Raw genomic sequence first — 18082 nt, forward strand, 5'->3', positions numbered from 1 at the left:
TGAGTAGTGAGCACGAGATCAAGAATGCTAGAAGAATGATTATCCTGCCTAGTCGGGTTGGTGACGAGCTGAGACAGATCAAATGTGAGGCACGAGTTCAAAAAATCGCTCTCGATAGTATGCTTGTTTAATGTTGTTGCAAGGTCATTCCACGCTATGAGAGGGAAATTGAAGTCGCCAAATATAAGCAAAGGTGTGCGCGGATATGAGGTGGTTATGGACTGGAGCGCATCGTGAAAGTGCACGACAAAAGAGGCATCGGCGTCAGGAGGCCTGTAGCAGGAGCCGATGATAACGGGCGGGTTAAATGCTTTGGAGCCAACGAATGTGATTTCCAAACACGAGGTGACGTTTATGGGGTAGCAGAGTAAGCTTTGATGGGTGGCAATTAAGACGCCACCGCCACGCCTGTTCTCGCGATCGTGGCGGAAGATATCATAATTAGGGAAAATGGAAGACAATTCAGAGTTAGAAACGGAAGGATACAGCCAAGTTTCCGTTAGTACCACTATTTTACTTTCGGTGGTGTCAATAAGGCTGCGCAAAGAATCGGATTTTGATAAAATGCTTCTGATGTTTGTGTAATCAAAGGTGTATACTTAGCATGGGATTTGGAGCGCGACGCGGTCTTGAGCTATGGCTGACGTGGAGCAACAGTCTGACAGGGGACGGCAGTCTGGGAAGAGCGGTCAAAAACGTATGTGGTGTTATCTGCAATGAGTTTGTTATATCTTAATTTGTAAGTTTTCTTTTCGGATTTGGCGAATTCAAGGAGACGTTTGCGGACTAGCCGGGTTCTAGATGAGTAATCTTCAGATATTGCATATGAAGAGCCTTTAAGGTTCTTGGCGCGTGACATGACAGATTCCTTAGTTTTGAAATGAGCAAACGCTACAATTATGGGTCGAGTTTTGTTACTTTGGTAGCGTCCAAGCCTGTGTGCGCGTTCGATGTCGGTAGTTTGGATGGTGATATCAAGTTTTTCTTCGCAGAGCTTAATTACGTGTTTTTCAGACTCGTCCCATGTCTCCTGAGCTGCATCTTTCAAACTGAAGAAAAGAAGATTAGAGCGACGGGCCCTGTCCTCAGCATCATCCATCCTGGCCGTCATGATAGTGATTTGTTTAGCGTTGTCTTCAGCAAGCGTCCTCGTGCATGCCACTTCAGCCTTTAGATCGACTAAAGAGGAGCAATCTTCTTCAATTTTAGCGAGCCTTTTGCTTATCTCTTCGATAGCTTCGATAGCTTTTTAAATGCTAGCACAAAAATAAATCGCATATTTTACCACCAACTTTCACACAATCGCCACTTTTAAGCTCGTAAAACTTCGAAACCTCTTCAGTTGCCCTTTAACTAAGCAGAATTTCTCGCAAAAAATTTAGACTCGATTGCATAACCTCATGGAACTTTCGTATGCTACTCACGCTTACTATTTTCCTTATACTGAAGGTAAAAAGAGTAGGTTGATGTAAACAACCACGTTTAGTTTTGAGGCTTGCCTGCTGAACGAACGTATTGAGATTATTGAAACGTTTTATTAAGGGCCTGAATGCCTTCTAAATATTCCACAAGGTGCATTCGTGCAGAAGGCACCAGTCACCTAAGTGCCCGCCACCTCGGCCGTACCAGAACTCTCCTACTCACAGTCGAAGGGCTCTGACTACTACACCACACCCGGTACGTATCGCGTCTGCTGCAAAAGCCCCAAAGCAAACAATGCAGCAGTGTCACGCGAGCGGACACCGTGCTGACATCTGTCCTCACCAGCCTCGCCACTAAAGCTGACGCTTTCCGTCTCTCTAAAAGAGTCGGTTGAGCAAATCCGAAGTCTGTTTCAACCATGCTCCATTTCTCCGTGCAGCTCCCCACCGTACCATTAAACGGACGACGAAGAAAACGAGCAAGAGATGAATTCCGGCTTAACGTTCGGTGAAATTCATGCTGTTCTACGCTCTCTCAAGCGAGAAACAGCACCCGGCCCCGGTAGAATTGGTTTGGTTTGGTTATTGGGGTTTAACCTCCCAAAGCAACTCACGCTATGAGGGACGCCGTAGTGAAGGGCTCCGGAAATATCGGCCACCTGGAGTTCTTTAACGTGCACTAACATCACACAGTACACGGGCCTCTAGAATTTCGCCTCCATCGAAATTCGGCCGCCGCGGCCGGGATCGAACCCGCGTCTTTCGGGTCAGCAGCCGAGCGCCGTAACCACTGAGCCACCGCGGCGGGGCCCCGACAAAATTACCGATGGTAACTTTTCGGTCTCAAAAATAGATGACTTATTGGGATCATTAATACTGTTTGGTGCTCTGGGATAATTCCCGCTGAATGCAAAGAGGCGCACGTAATTATTATCTCGAAACCCAAAACCCGGCAGCACACCACAGAGCCCAGATTCACCGTCTCACTACCTTCAACCAAGGCGGAAACCTCCTGAGCCTTTTCGGGCATCCGGCAGCCCAGCCGGATTTCATCTGGACGACATTCTTTTATCTAAGCGTGTCACCGAGGTAGTTATTGATTGCGACGTTTTAGCCACGAGTACCTGGTTTACTTTGGATACAAAATCAACCCTGTGGTCCTTTTTTTTTTCAAACCATGATTTATTTTGCGCGACCAATTTCCAATTTCCCAATTCCATTTCCCCCTTCTCCGAGCACACTTGTTCATCCGAGGACACACTTGGAAAACAAAGCGCATGCTTGAACAACAATTGCTAAAAACGACACTCTCTACATAACCACGTACCGCAGTCTGCATGAGCACGTTGGTAGAAGGCAGGGTTGTATATGTTATCACGCTGCTATTTCAGGATAAAATAAAAATAAGAAGGTGTCGCACGTAAAGTATATGGGTTTCTGTGACAGCCCACCCCCACGAGACCCAGCTCAGCTCGATAACAGCGCAGCGCCCAAAAATTTACTAGTGTGCAGCGCACGGACACCAACGCATAAACAGCACTGTGTGCACGGACGCTAATGCCACTGTTATGTTATCCATAGCCTCAAAATATCCGGAGAATAACAGAGGCCTTGAAAAAGACAGGGTGTTTTTGTATGGAAACTTTAGTGAGGAAAGCGCTATGAAAAGAGGGAATAAGGAAACTTAATGGATTAAGAAATACGCACCGCATTTCATGAAGCATGGTTATCCCCGCTAAGCAACTATTAGCCGATCAACATGGAAAACATGCAATATCTATAGCCAGAATAAAACTGTTTCTGATTCAACTGAATATCAGTTTTACATTTGGCATGTCCAGATTCAATGAGAAAAACATAGCTGGGGTTTAGCTTTTGTTAAACCTGGTAGGTTGCGTAAGCATCCGTAGCGTTCCATTCGGGATCATCACCGGTTGTAGACGACTCGGTTTCGATAGAGGCGCGTTGCGCCCGTCTAGCAGCGTCTTGAGCTCGCCGCTTAGCCAGGCGCTGTTCGCGTTTATCTGTCTCCGAAGCCCGTTGTCATTTCCTGGCGTCGTCAAGCCGACGTAGCCTCTCTTGTTCAGCAGGCGGCATAACGACTGAGCCGGCTGTTGTTGTTGTTGTGACTGAGAAAAGGATGAAAAAGAATTGCACGGGACTGCTACTGGCTCGAGCCAAGCCACCACCGCTGCCACGTGCAGATAGAGGAGAGTTAAAAGAGCAGAGGAAAGAGACAAAGGAAAGAAAAGACGCGCGTCGCAGCAAAAAGATAAGCGGCCGAAGCCGCGCTCGCCGAGGCGAGGACAGATACTCCTCAAAGCTGTCACGGAAGCGAGCGAACGCATTTAATAGCCCTCCCCTCCCCCGTTCCCCAGACTCCTCTCCACACTCCACAGCCAGTGAGAGCGCGGCGACGGAGGCGCCTCCACTCAGCAGCGGCGCGGCTGCCGCTGTAGTGCGCCCGTGCACCGCGCCGCCCTTCAAGGCCAACCGTGCCTCGCGCCGTCCCTACGAGAAAGGCTGAAACCTGGCGTAGTATTGCTTACGCAATAAAAACTGCACAAACTCTGTTGATGTTTTTTTTTTAATAAACTGGAACAAAGCGAGAAACACGCGCTCACGGTGTAACTGCTCGATGAGCATTCGGCGACTTTGGTGGCGTCACACACAGAATGACTCAACAACCACTCCATGAAATCGGCTTAATACGGACGGAGCTGTCGTGGCCGTTTCTCGCATTCCAGCTCCAATCACTCCAGGAGCTCGAACCTGAAACGAAGTTGGTCGTCTTCCAAGAAGCCGTTATGGATAAGATATTTGAGGCGAAAGGTTTCTACGGAATCAAATGCGCGGTGTACACATCCTGGCCGCGGCCTTTCACGACCTGAGTGAACAAAACAAGGCTGCTCTATGAACTCCCATGCTGCTTCTGCCTCTGGATGAAGGACAATAAGTTTTATTGTTTTGTTGAATGGGCACTCAACAGCGTCGTCTATGACACCTTTGTGCAGGAGGAAACGCGCATGCAGGCGTATTCGAAACATATCGGTGAGACAGATGCCGGGGGTCATACGGTAGCCTCGAAGGTATACAGGCTCGGTATAGAAAGCAGCCTTCAATTCCTTCCGGGCTTTTCCTTCGAGTGATCTGACATCTGTTACGACAAACTCGCACACCGATGTTTCTAGGTCAGGTGGTCTGGGCACTGCATGACTATCTCTCACTTGTTGTTGCGTACCCTTCTTGGAGAGACCTGGAAGCCGAGAAAACTTGCCACTCTGTACCGTTGTTCTCTTTTGCCTCACGGCGTCCTTGACGCTACTAGAGCCTTCTCCGGGTTCTTTTTTCAGTGCTTCATGGCAGTTGTTCTCCGCGTAGCCGATTTCGTTCGCTGGGTCGCTACTGACACCACTGGCATAGAGAAGTCGGTCCAGAAATCCTTTGATTTTGCCGGTCTTCTGTTCTGGAATTTGTCGGAAGGGTGTAAGATGCGTCGTCTCGTCCTTCAGGCTGGCACCCACTTTGCATTTTGAACGAGCTGGCGCCGCCGCAGTCGGGAAGCACTCCGACTCCAAGTGAGCACACGTGGGTGCAAAGAACTCTGGCCGAACACCTCGGGCAGTGAATGGAGTGGTACAGGCAGTCACGCTGGAAGTGCTGGACGATTTACGATGCAAGCAGCACTGCCTTGCAGCCTTTGTTCCAGCATTTCACCTGAAAGATTAAAGCACGAACTATTATCAGAGCCATTGAGATTACGCCTCCGGTAAATCGGCAAGCCGTCGCGGTTTTTCGTTTTTTATACACCTGCTATATGGAACATAGTTGTCCACTGCAGCGTCCCTCATAAGCCGGCTGGAACAGAAGGATCTGCACATATACCACAGCACATACCACAGACTGCTTTGCTAGCTGCACGCCTTTTTATTTTAATGTCGCAGTGAGAGTTGTTTATTGGACGTTTCCCATTTGCCGGTTTGCGCGTTGGTCCGGTTCATCGATCACGTGACCGTCGCATACACGCATCCCGAGCCTTGGACATCGTGAAAACTCTGTTTAACGACATCGGCAAGCGTATTTCGATATTTACTTCACCCGCTTCACGTGGCCGCAAAGCAACTACCTGCAGACCGTTAGGGAAAGGAGTAATCAAAGAGAGAAAACAGTAGTTTAAAAACTCCCAACATTTACGCTAGCTTTCTCTGAATTGCGCGATTAGCGCAAAAAGCCCAGAAATATTTTCACTTTTGTTTCACTCTCGTTGAACTGGTAACCGTTAAACAACAGTATGTTTTTCAAAATAGGCAGTTGCAAGAAGTAATTTCTTTTTTTATAAGGCTTAAAGGTGCACTACAGTGGGTTCTGAGCTGATATTTTTAGCGTGGGAACTACCTACCGTTGTGAACGTGAATTTCCAACACCGGAAAGCTCCCAAGGATGGCGTGCAGGCCTGCGTCTCAATGAGTCTGCGCGTCGTCTTCGTGGCGACTTGCGCGTTCGGCCGGTCAGCTACCGAGACGCTCCCCAAGGACGGCGTCCAGGCCTGCGTCTCTCCGAGCCCGCGCGTCGTCATCGTGGAGCGCGTTGTGCATCCGGGCCGGACAGCTACCAGAACGCTACCCGGGTTGGCGTTCAAGCCTTGCAGGCCAATCACCCGCAGGACGCTCCTGATTGGACGAAAAGGGGCGGGGGTCTGTGCCGACTCTAATCAAGGACTCCCGTTTCCTTTGTCTGTGTCATTTTCGGTGGGATACATCGTGCCATGTATCGTGCTTCTCGCTGCTTGTAAATATGTAAATACATATACCTTATTTTTTCACGCTGCTCCTTAACCCCCCGTCTCTTCATTGCTCCGGCCGGTCGGCGACAGCGGATCCGCGTCCCGACGGCAACTGAGAACCCGCGTCTCAACACTACTCGCTCCAAGCAATCTCAGAAACTGGGAATTATTATCCTGTGCGGCCGATTTCCTTACTGAATCAGATTAAGCGTCCCGGCTCCCGCCTTTTGCTTTTTGAACTAACCTCCGAAAGTAGTAGGAGTCAAGCCATTGCGTAGAGGGCCTTTAAGCCAGTCGTGTGAGGGCTTATCGCTCTCCCATCGGCGGAGTGATGCGTACAGCAAAGAGTCCACGCGTATTTTTATTTCCGTGGGCCTAATTTTCGGCTTTGTTGTCTGCGACTTTTTACTATTTATTCGCGGAAACCTAGAAACAAAATAACAGCAAAAGCAAAGCCACCACGCGACTGACTGAAAGGCACTCCACGCATTGGTAAACTAGCTCCCCCTACTTTCGGAGGTGAGTTCAAAAAAATAAAAGGCGGGAGCCTCGACATTTAATTATATTTAATAGGGAAATCCACCGCACATAACAATAATTCGAAGTTTCCAAGAATGCTCGGAGCGTGTAGATCGAGTTCCCGTTGTAAAAAAACTAGCTTAGAATCCTCTTTAGTGCACGTTTAATGATCCAAAGCGACTCAGGCTATGAGGGACGCCGTAGTGAAGGGCTCCGGAAATTTCGACCACCTGGGGTTCTTTAACGTGCTCTGACATCGCACAGTAAAGGGGTCTCTAGCATTTCGCCCCCATCAAAATGCGACTGCCGCGGCGGGTATCGAACCCGCGTCTTTGTGGTCAGTAGCCCAGTACCGTAACAACCACCGAGCCACCGTGGCGGCTGCAAGAAATAATATGCGTGGGTTCGCCAAGCGTGTTCAAAAAGGAGCTGAGGCGAAAGAGGAAACAGCTTGCTCAATCATCCTGAACACTGCGTCCAATATGCCTGTCGATGTGTGAAAGCGCCGCTGAGCAGAAAAACTCAAACGGGTAGTAGAGCGAAATTTTTAACCCTTTTCCTCCCAGAAAGCGGGTCAGTTGTAGAATGCATTCGAGGAAACGTCGTAGGGCAGTCTAGCAAGGTTCGCTCCACAGATATTGGTAGCCACAATCAATTATTGGTCAGAAATTCTGGCTAGCAGACATGGCCCGTTTTGGCCCCTTTCTGCTCTTCGAGCTCGACAACATCGATGTTTCCCTCGTGGTTCGCGGCGCCCGAGGAGTCCCTGCAATGAGCTACGGCGCGTTCACCATTCGTCCTCGTCTGTTTAACTTTGCATGTTTAACTTTAAGCTGTGGTGCTAGTGAATGCGAACTTGGAGTGCCATTCTTTCTTTACCTTAGGGTATCTATAGGTATGTAAAAGGTAGAGTGGACGATAACTAACAGCAATTTACTCCTAATGTTTATCTCAGGACCAGGTCTTCGCGGGGTAGCCTTTGTAATATTTAATACACTGAAGTGAAACGAAAACGCACGTCGGTGCCTCCAGAACTGCGCCCTTTTTGCATGAGATAATCAAGATAAGAAAGATGAGATAATGAGATAAGAAAGATGTTGGTAATGAGAAGCAAAAAATAATAAAACCAGCTTTGGCGGCGAAGGCAGGTTCTGTAAACGACTGCGCGTGTTAGGCCATCCATTGAAAGGAAGCAAGCAGAAACGACAAACGCAACATTCAATGGTTGCAGCACAGACCACACTTGTAGCGTACTCTCTACTGTGATACAGACAACATCTGCCCATTGTAGCCAATTTCTTTAAGCACAAGGATTTCGACCTTTTTCTGTAAGACTGCAACTGTCTTCCCGTAAACATCATCCTTCACTCTAACCAGATTACGGTCGTGTGAGTATGCAACACAAGGCCATTGTCGAGAAATGGCGGTCACAGTGCGTTTTCGTAAACAAAATTTGCATATAACGTCACCAATATGGCCGCCATAATACGCAACCATGGGTGGTATCCACAATCACAAGGTATCAGAGATGTGACCCAACCGGTTGCACAGCAACGAGCTATACTTATAAGCAACGCCCAAGTGCCGCATACAAGTGCGCATATACTACTATACCTTTGTTTCACTATAAATACCCCAGTGTGCAAACAGCCTAATCAGACCACTGAGTGGTACCGTTGGTACATGGATTGTGGATCAGCTAACTGGTGTAGAATATTCGTAGTGTTATCGAACGATTCAGCGTGTTATCGAGCGTAAAACTACTAATCGAATCGAAGCTTAGCGTATTATAGGGAATCGTACCGACGACCTTTGTTGTCCAAAACCAGAATTTCTTGGATCTTCAGACAATTTACGACCGATTTGCTTAGTGTAGGGCATTCGAACGGGTGTCAAACGATTCGTCGTCTTATGCTGTATACGTTGGTACCAAAATGGTTCGTGCACAACAAAAACAAAAAAAGCTAACGCTCGATCATAAGCTGCTTCAGCATCGATCTGGTAACTTTTTGTTAACTCGTTCCAGCCTACTTCTCAAGTAAAACTCCGCACCCCGGGAGCCTTAGAGATATTGCAAGTAATAAAAAAAAGTAAAAACAACAGCGTGGTTGGCGATAACTATGTACCTCCATTCTGTGCGAAAAAAAAAAAAGAACCGTACTTCCTCTCGCGGCCTGTTTTAGAGATTGACTTTTTCTTTGTAAAAACTGATATATCAGCGTCATGGTTGCGGTCATCGGCAACAACGGCAACAACTCTAGACTGGACCGATTAGACTCATTAAATTAATGTTAGTTACTGGACACCCCAAACAGGGCACTTTTTATTGTAATTGATTGCCGCTGCGGCTGACTTGAAGCCATTTTTTTTCGAACTTGCCATTTTTAAACTTTTAAAGTATTCTGAAACACCAGACATTCAATTCAGTTCAATTAAATCCAATCTTATTTCGTTGGACACAGTCAGAAAAGGAAAAATGTGAATCATCTGCGCCCTTAGCCTTATCGGCTAGACTAGGGTTCATGCGAAAGGAATTGAAAATAATGTAGCGCGATAAACTCAAAATAATTGGTGGTATATTTCGGGATGAGGACTAACTGCCCAGCATATATCATAACTCTTTATGCTTATTTTGCTTTAAATTATGGACAAGCTCTGTACATGTGATGGATATTTACAAACACGCTGTTTCACAACAATGTGCTCGAAGTTTCCAAGAGGTGCCGTGTTTACGCATCAGGTGGTGTATTTCTCAAGTAATACGAAGCCTGGACTTGTTTAGGGTCCGAGCAGAGCAATGAAACAGCAACGCCGTAGTAACAGGAAAGAAGTGAAATGAGCAGAATGCTTCAAGGTGAGCGGACGTCACAGGCTCCAGAGGTGCGCAACGAATTTGTCCGAAGCAGGGACGTTAAACTGAGCAAAAGAAGGAACTTCTCGGAATGGAAATCTCGATGCTGAGAGGGGAAAAATGGCAGGAACTTCTCTGGCTGCCCGGAGTCCCCTTCTAGGCCAAAAAGAACGCCAGCGTGGTATTTGCCGTTGCTTGTTGCAATTTCAACTTCCACTGAGTATAAAAAGCTGCCGATACTGCAGTGGAAAGCATCACAGCGAACCGAACGTTCAACCACACCACCCCGACGCCTCGTTCAGCACTTCTAAGTCAATTTCAAGATGAAGGTGAGTTCCAACAGGGCTATGGTTTGTTGGGGTTTAACGTCTCAAAGCGACTAAGACTATGAGGGACACCGTAGTGGAGGGCTCCGGAAATTTCGACCGCCTGGGGTTCTAAACGTGCACAACTACCCAGGGTTTCTGCTGTAACGTAGCTTTGCAAAGGTAACAATGTTGGTGTTTCAAGTGAAATGCGAGGTTAACGCAGGCTTAAAACTGTGCTACAATTAGAGCCATGTACAATTCAGTACTGCTTGTGAACAAAACTCTGTAAAAGTTTTTTTTTCGTTTTGTTCAAAGATTAATCCATTGTTCTTAATGTATTTTTTGTTTATAACGTTCCAGACATGTTAGAAATAAACGTTCAAAAATCTTGCCCTTGACCGTAATCAAACACTAGAACAACATAACTGCAACTTTCTTTACAATGGTAAAGTAGCGTTGCATGATCGCGCAGGCAGGCGAATTGTGAAGGTTCAGAACTTAATGAACGCTTTGCAAGGACCAACCCGAGGGCGACACCATAGTAATGCTGTACACCCCTACCAATACATGCAACGTACTTCCGAACGGATGCCATGGAGGCAAGCTTATAGAGCCGTTATTGAAGATGCCTAGTGAGGGATGGTGACGATTAGCCAATAACAAAACTTCAAAACAGACTAATTGGGCTTTGCATGCTATATGTTGCATGCAGGATGTAAAAGATTTATTGTAAACTAGTGCTGGGTGAAGAACATCTTTACTGCAACAAGAGTGGGAAACGTTTTCAGAGAGAATGCTTTATATATGTTTGTAATGTTGTTTTATGTTTATGACTTAATCATTATGAAATGATCACGAACGACATATTAGTACAATGCTTAGTTAGCATGTTAAACTAGTGTGCGCCATACAACATATTGTCACGGCTTGACGTACAGGCCGGCGGCGAAAACACGTGAAGACAGGGGGCACAGCAAAACAGGCATGGCATGTTAGTACAATGCTTAGTTACCATGTTAAACTAGTGTTGGCAATACAACATATATCATCTGCAAATTTTTAACATTATAATAACATTTCAAACACATCAGAGCACAATGTTTCCTTTAAATTTAGAGCCAATGTTTATGATGCAACATATAACTATTTATTTGTTAACTCTTAACATTAAAATAGCGTTCCAGTGTAACATGATACAATACAGCAATTTGCATAATTTTTTTTACATTATTTGAATGTTCCATGTTGCCTTGATATTGATTTCCCAAAACGTATGTAAGGTTGCTGTTCACCAGAAAATGTGAGCTCAGTTTTCTGCACAGGGGCTCAAGTCAAGCAGCTCTCTGAGCACCCCAACTGAGACTAAAAGTTGCAGAAGACTACCCGCAGCAGGCATTCGAGCACCTTACTGTATATAAGTACAATCAGGATTGTAAGTTTCAAAAGAAAAACATTCAACAGAGGTCTGTCTGTTGGAAAAGTATTTGTACACCCGTAACGACCAACAGATTAAGCGAAGTACGTTTTTAACGGTTACCTGATTTTTTTCATGAAGGTCACCTTTTGTACTCCAAGAATGATGGAAGCAAACAAAAATGTGCCTATTTTCGCGAGCCTAAGATCGCGGAGCCTGTATGTTTTGACCGCAGAGCTTTACAAGGGCAGCGATTTGAGTGATTTCGTGCACTGCGTAGCAGCACTTAAAAAATAAACAAATGCAACGAAGGGAACCATACGCACGTGCTCACTAACACCAAGTGCTTTCGAGGAGGCCAACGCAAGTTCTACATAAGAGTAATTGCGTTGGCTGCCACCAAAGCATTCGGTTGCTAGTACACGCACCTATATCCCCCTCCATTCTCTGAACGCTGTTACTTAGTTATAGTGGAATTTTGGCACAAAGGCGCCCACGGTTTATTTCGTACCTGAAGAACAATTTTTCACCACCTCTTCCAGCATGCATCTAGGCAGGCTTTAGGCACATACGGGCTGATTTTTAATATCTTCACAGACTTTTATTCTAAAGGCTGCCAGATACTTCGGTGTTGTCTCTGCAGGCTGATGGTAAAATGGATGTTATGTGTTACGTGATAGGGCGCAATTAGTTCACAATTAAGCTAAAATTCACTAATAAAGATTATAATTTTGATTTTAAGACTCAAGGTTATATTGCCAGACTGAAAGGCGCCAAAATCAATGGCGACCGCAGTTCTTAAATTTCTGAATCTGCATTATGATTAGAAATATCCACAATAAAAAATACTCCTTGCAAAGCTCGTTGAGTTGGCTTTCCTGATTTAATGATTGGTCAGTCAATTGAGCTTTACCACGTACATAATGTTTACCTTGCAGTACGACTCACATTCGGAGACCAAACCTACGTATATCTCACTGTTTTTGAACAAAAAAATCTTTAAATATGTAAAAAACAATCCCAAGGTATTTGCAAGTTTTCTTCTTGCCTGAAGTGACTAAGTGCCCTAATTTTCGTGTCCTCTCTTTTATCCCAAGTTTTTCTCCACAACTCTTCTGATCGCCTTCGTGGCGCACGTGACGCTGGCTGAAGAGGCAGCCAAGAAAGAAGACAAGAAGGACGTCGAAGCACGCGGTGGAGTCCTGGGTGGTCTCGGAGGCGTCGGCTACGGCGCCGGTCTCGGAAGCGGTCTCGGAGGCGCTGGTTTAGCTGGTGCCGGTCTCGGAGGCCTTGGATTAGGCGGCGTTGGTCTCGGAGGCGCTGGTCTGGCCGGGCCCGGCCTCGTCGGTGCCGGATTGGGCACTGGCCTAGGACATGGATTTCAGTCTGGCTTTGGCTCCAGCGCTGGAGGCCAGCAGGGCGGATTCCAGGGTGGTGCGGCTGGACACAACCTTGGAGGCGCTGGATTTGCCGGTGGAGCCGCAGGTAGCAACGTGAAGTCCTACACCAACAACCAGGGCTACAGCCACAGCTCTGGCTTCTCATCTGGCGACGGCAAGACCTTTGGCGCCGGCAACAAGCAGGGTTCGTCAGGATTTCAGGGAGGCGCCGGCGGACACCAGGCAGGATTTGGACAGAGTGGATTTGGAGGCGCTGGTGGCGTCGGCGGCGTTGGCCTGGGAATCCATGGCTAAAGGAATACAGAGGTTCCGCACTTCTTTGTGCTCCTCTGTATTTGAAAAAAAAAAAGTCGGCATATGTGTTTCTCGACCATCCGCTGAACAGCTGGTAGATTCCGCGCCTGTAATTGAACCACTCTTTCATGTCCTTTTGAGCAGACAATTTGATGACATCGGTGAGATTGCCTGATTATTACGTCGGAATAAAGTTGAGAACCTACTGCCATTTTTCGTTTGTCATTATACATCATAATAATCATCATCATCAGCCTGACTACTCCCACTGCAGGGCAAAGGCCTCTCCCATGTCTCTCCAATTAACCCTGTCCTTCGTCAGTTGCGGCCACCGTATCCCCGCAAACTTCTTAATCTCATCCACCCACCTAACTTTCGGCCGCCCTCTGCTACGTTTCCCTTCTCTTTTAATCCACTCCGTTACACTTGAGGACCACCAGTTATCTTGCCTTCGCATTACATGAACTTGCCAAGCCCATTTCTTCCTCTTGATTTCAACTGGGATATCATTAACCCGCGTTTGTTCCCTCATCCACTCCGCCTTCTTCCGATCTCTTAACGTTACACCTATCATTTTCCGTTCCATAGCTCGCTGCGTTGTCCTTAACTTAAGCTGAACCCCCTTGGTTAGCCTCCGCGTTTCTGCCCCATGGGTGAGTACCGGTAGGATACAGCTGTTGTACACTTTTATCTTGAGGGATATCGGCAAATAGCCATTCATAATCTGAGAGAACCTGTCATATGCGTTCCACCCCATTTTTATTCTTTATTTCCCTCTCATGATCCAGATCAGCGCTCACTACCTTCTCTGTCATTATACACCCCTTGACATTCATGCGGCCGCTACGCATAAAATGTGCTGAAAATGCCAGCATAACATTGGAAAATATACGAACTGCTAACTATCCTGGACGTCCCCAGAGATACGGCAACATCAGCACGCACACAGAGACAGGAAAACAAAGATTTGTCAAAAAGTCGTGTTAGTTACCCAAACGTCTTTGTCGGTAACCGTGCCTGTAACTTGCTAGCACCACCTAAATGGCTATCATTGATTATAGATTCATTTAGTATCAAGTCTGGGCAACACAGGTGCAAGTAAAAAACTAGACTGACCAAAAAAAACTTTGGCACTCCCGACCATGAAGTTTGAATTAAACACGCCAACAATAAAAATAATAACCAATTTTTCCTTAGGCCTCCAAATTTTTCTCTTTGTAATACTGCATTCGTTATAACAGCACAAAATGTTTTTCTGCAACGCCCTTACCATCCTTGACAAGAACATCAAGGACTTTCTCAAAAAAGATGTTAACTGAAACTGGTGTTTTCATTTGTTGACTATATTTGCAGAAAAAAAAAATGTCACGCTCGGAAACAGGAGTTCAGTTTTAGGGGTGCTTGGAAGCCGACACTTTTTTTTTTTAATTCGAGGTTATTCCAAAATTTCAAACCATGAAGCTTCTATGTAAAGCACGCCAAGTACTTTTGCGATGGCATTTAAAATGGTGACGTAATCACTGATTAAAACGGCGACGATGTCAGGCTTCTCCTCACTGCTTTGAAGTAGTGCGAGGAAACTTGAGTACACGTCGTTATTGCCGAAATTTCAAATAACCGCAGCCTACGCTAACAGGACGATGTGCGTCTTCCGATTCTGGCAAACAATGCCTCATAAGCTTCGCCTTCTGTGGCGTTGGCTTCTTGCCTTGAATCGACCGTTTCTACGCTAGAAACCGCCGTTCGTGACGTCATCACTGCGGCCTCTGCCCGTCGCTATGCACTGCAGAGAAGCCTGAACGCCCACACGGCGTTATTCGGCGATTGCTTCACCATTTTAAATGGTAGCACAAAAATAAATCGCATATTTTACCAGCAAGTTTCACACAATCGACCCTCTTAAGCTTGTAAAATTCTGAAACACCTTCAGTTGCCTTTTAACTAAGCGGAATTTCTCACAAAAAATTTAGGCTCGATTGCACTATCTTATGGAAGCTTCGTACGCTACTCACGCTTACTATTGTCCTTACACTGAAGGAAACAAGAGTAGGCTGATGTAAACAACCACGTTTAGTTTTGAGGCTTGCCTGCTGAACGAACGTATTGAGATTATTGGAACGTTTTATTAAGGGCCGCAATACTTCCTAAATATTGCACTAGGCGCATTTGTGCAGAAGGCACCAGTCACCTAAGTGCCCGCCATCTCGGCCGTACCAGAACACTCCTACTCACAGTCGAAGGGCCCCGACTACTACACCACACCCGGTACGTATCGCGTCTGCTGCAAAAGCCCCAAAGCAAACAATGCAGCACTGTCACGCGAGCGGACACCGTGCTGACATCTGTCCTCACCAGCCTCGCCTCTAAAGCTGACGCTTTCCGTCTCTCTAAAAGAGTCGGTTGAGCAAATCCGAAGTCTGTTTCAACCATGCTCCATTTCTCCGTGCAGCTCCCCACCGTACCATTAAACGGACGACGAAGAAAACGAGCAAGAGATGAATTCCGGCTTAACGTTCGGTGAAATTCATGCTGTTCTAAGCTCTCTGAAGCGGGAAACAGCACCCGGCCCCGGTAGAATTGGTTTGGTTTGGTTATTGGGGTTTAACCTCCCAAAGCAACTCACGCTATGAGGGACGCCGTAGTGAAGGGCTCCGGAAATATCGGCCACCTGGAGTTCTTTAACGTGCACTAACATCACACAGTACACGGGCCTCTAGAATTTCGCCTCCATCGAAATTCGGCCGCCGCGGCCGGGATCGAACCCGCGTCTTTCGGGTCAGCAGCCGAGCGCCGTAACCACTGAGCCACCGCGGCGGGGCCCCGACAAAATTACCGATGGTAACTTTCCGGTCTCAAAAATAGATGACTTATTGGGATCATTAATACTGTTTGGTGCTCTGGGATAATTCCCGCTGAATGCAAAGAGGCGCACGTAATTATTATCTCGAAACCCAAAACCCGGCAGCACACCACAGAGCCCAGATTCACCGTCTCACTACCTTCAACCAAGGCGGAAACCTCCTGAGCCTTTTCGGGCATCCGGCAGCCCAGCCGGATTTCATCTGGACGACATTCTTTTATCTAAGCGTGTCACCGAGGTAGTTATTGATTGCGACGTTTTAGCCACGAGTACCTGGTTTACTTTGGATACAAAATCAACCCTGTGGTCCTTTTTTTTTTCAAACCATGATTTATTTTGCGCGACCAATTTCCAATTTCCCAATTCCATTTCCCCCTTCTCCGAGCACACTTGTTCATCCGAGGACACACTTGGAAAACAAAGCGCATGCTTGAACAACAATTGCTAAAAACGACACTCTCTACATAACCACGTACCGCAGTCTGCATGAGCACGTTGGTAGAAGGCAGGGTTGTATATGTTATCACGCTGCTATTTCAGGATAAAATAAAAATAAGAAGGTGTCGCACGTAAAGTATATGGGTTTCTGTGACAGCCCACCCCCACGAGACCCAGCTCAGCTCGATAACAGCGCACCGCCCAAAAATTTACTAGTGTGCAGCGCACGGACACCAACGCATAAACAGCACTGTGTGCACGGACGCTAATGCCACTGTGTTATGTTATCCATAGTCTCAAAATATCCTTCGGAGAATAACATAGAGGCCTTGAAAAAGACAGGGTGTTTTTGTATGGAAACTCTAGTGAGGAAAGCGCTATGAAAAGAGGGAATAAGGAAACTTAATGGATTAAGAAATACGCACCGCATTTCATGAAGCATGGTTATCCCCGCTAAGCAACTATTAGCCGATCAACATGGAAAACATGCAATATCTCCAGCCAGAATAAAACTGTTTCTGATTCAATTGAATATCAGTTTTACATTTGGCATGTCCAGATTCAATGAGAAAAAACATAGCTGGGGTTTAGCTTTTGTTAAACCTGGTAGGTTGCGTAAGCATCCATAGCGTTCCATTCGGGATCATCACCGGTTGTAGACGACTCGGTTTCGATAGAGGCGCGTTGCGCCCGTCTAGCAGCGTCTTGAGCGCGCCGCTTAGCAAGGCGCTCTTCGCGTTCTTCATCTGTCTCTGAAGCCCGTTGCCATTTCCTCGCGTCGTCAAGCCGACGTAGCCTCTCCCTGTTTATCAGGCGGCATAACGACTGAGCCGGCAAGCGAGCGAACGCATTTAATACCCCCCCTCCCCCGTTCTCCAGCCTCCTCTCCACACTCCACAGCCGGTGAGAGCGCGACGATGGCAGCGCCTCCATTCGGCAGCGGCGCGGCTGCAGCTGTAGTGCGCCGCGCCCCGCGCCGCCCTTCAAGGTCAACCGTGCCTCGCGCCGCCCCTGCGAGAAAGGCTGAAATCTGGCGTAGTATTGCTTACGCAATAAAAACTGCACACTCTGTTGATGTTTTTTTTTTTAATAAACTGGAACAAAGCGAGAAACACGCGCTCACGGTGTAACTGCTCGATGAGCATTCGGCGACTTTGGTGGCGTCACACACAGAATGACTCAACAACCACTCCATGAAATCGGCTTAATACGGACGGAGCTGTCGTGGCCGTTTCTCGCATTCCAGCTCCAATCACTCCAGGGGCTCGAACCTGAAACGAAGTTGGTCGTCTTCCAAGAAGCCGTTATGGATAAGATATTTGAGGCGAAAGGTTTCTACGGAATCAAATGCGCGGTGTACACGTCCTGGCCGCGGCCTTTCACGACCTGAGTGAACAAAACAAGGCTGCTCTATGAACTCCCATGCTGCTTCTGCCTCTGGATGAAGGACAATAAGTTTTATTGCTTTGTTGAATGGGCACTCAACAACGTCGTCTATGACACCTTTGTGCAAGAGGAAACGCGCATGCAGGCGTATTCGAAACATATCGGTGAGACAGATGCCGGGGGTCATACGGTAGCCTCGAAGGTATACAGGCTCGGTATAGAAAGCGGCCTTCAATTCCTTCCGGGCTTTTCCTTCGAGTGATCTGACATCTGTTACGACAAACTCGCACACCGATGTTTCTAGGTCAGGTGGTCTGGGCACTGCATGACTATCTCTCACTTGTTGTTGCGTACCCTTCTTGGAGAGACCTGGAAGCCGAGAAAACTTGCCACTCTGTACCGTTGTTC

At 47.0% G+C, this 18082-nt stretch overlaps 1 protein-coding gene across 1 annotated transcript; it reads left to right on the plus strand.

Moving 5' to 3' along the window:
• The first annotated feature begins 9760 nt into the window (after window positions 1-9760).
• LOC149330801 (uncharacterized) lies at window positions 9761-13201 on the plus strand. Its single transcript, XM_089561471.1, has 2 exons — window positions 9761-9903; window positions 12394-13201. The coding sequence occupies exons 1-2, from the start codon at window positions 9898-9900 to the stop codon at window positions 12988-12990; spliced, it is 603 nt and encodes a 200-aa protein (XP_089417597.1). The 5' UTR covers window positions 9761-9897; the 3' UTR covers window positions 12991-13201.
• The last annotated feature ends 4881 nt before the right edge of the window (window positions 13202-18082 follow it).

This window comes from Amblyomma mixtum, chromosome 9, assembly GCF_055824585.1.
Source record: "Amblyomma mixtum isolate Tamu chromosome 9, ASM5582458v1, whole genome shotgun sequence".
NCBI classification, from domain to species: Eukaryota; Metazoa; Arthropoda; class Arachnida; order Ixodida; family Ixodidae; genus Amblyomma; species Amblyomma mixtum.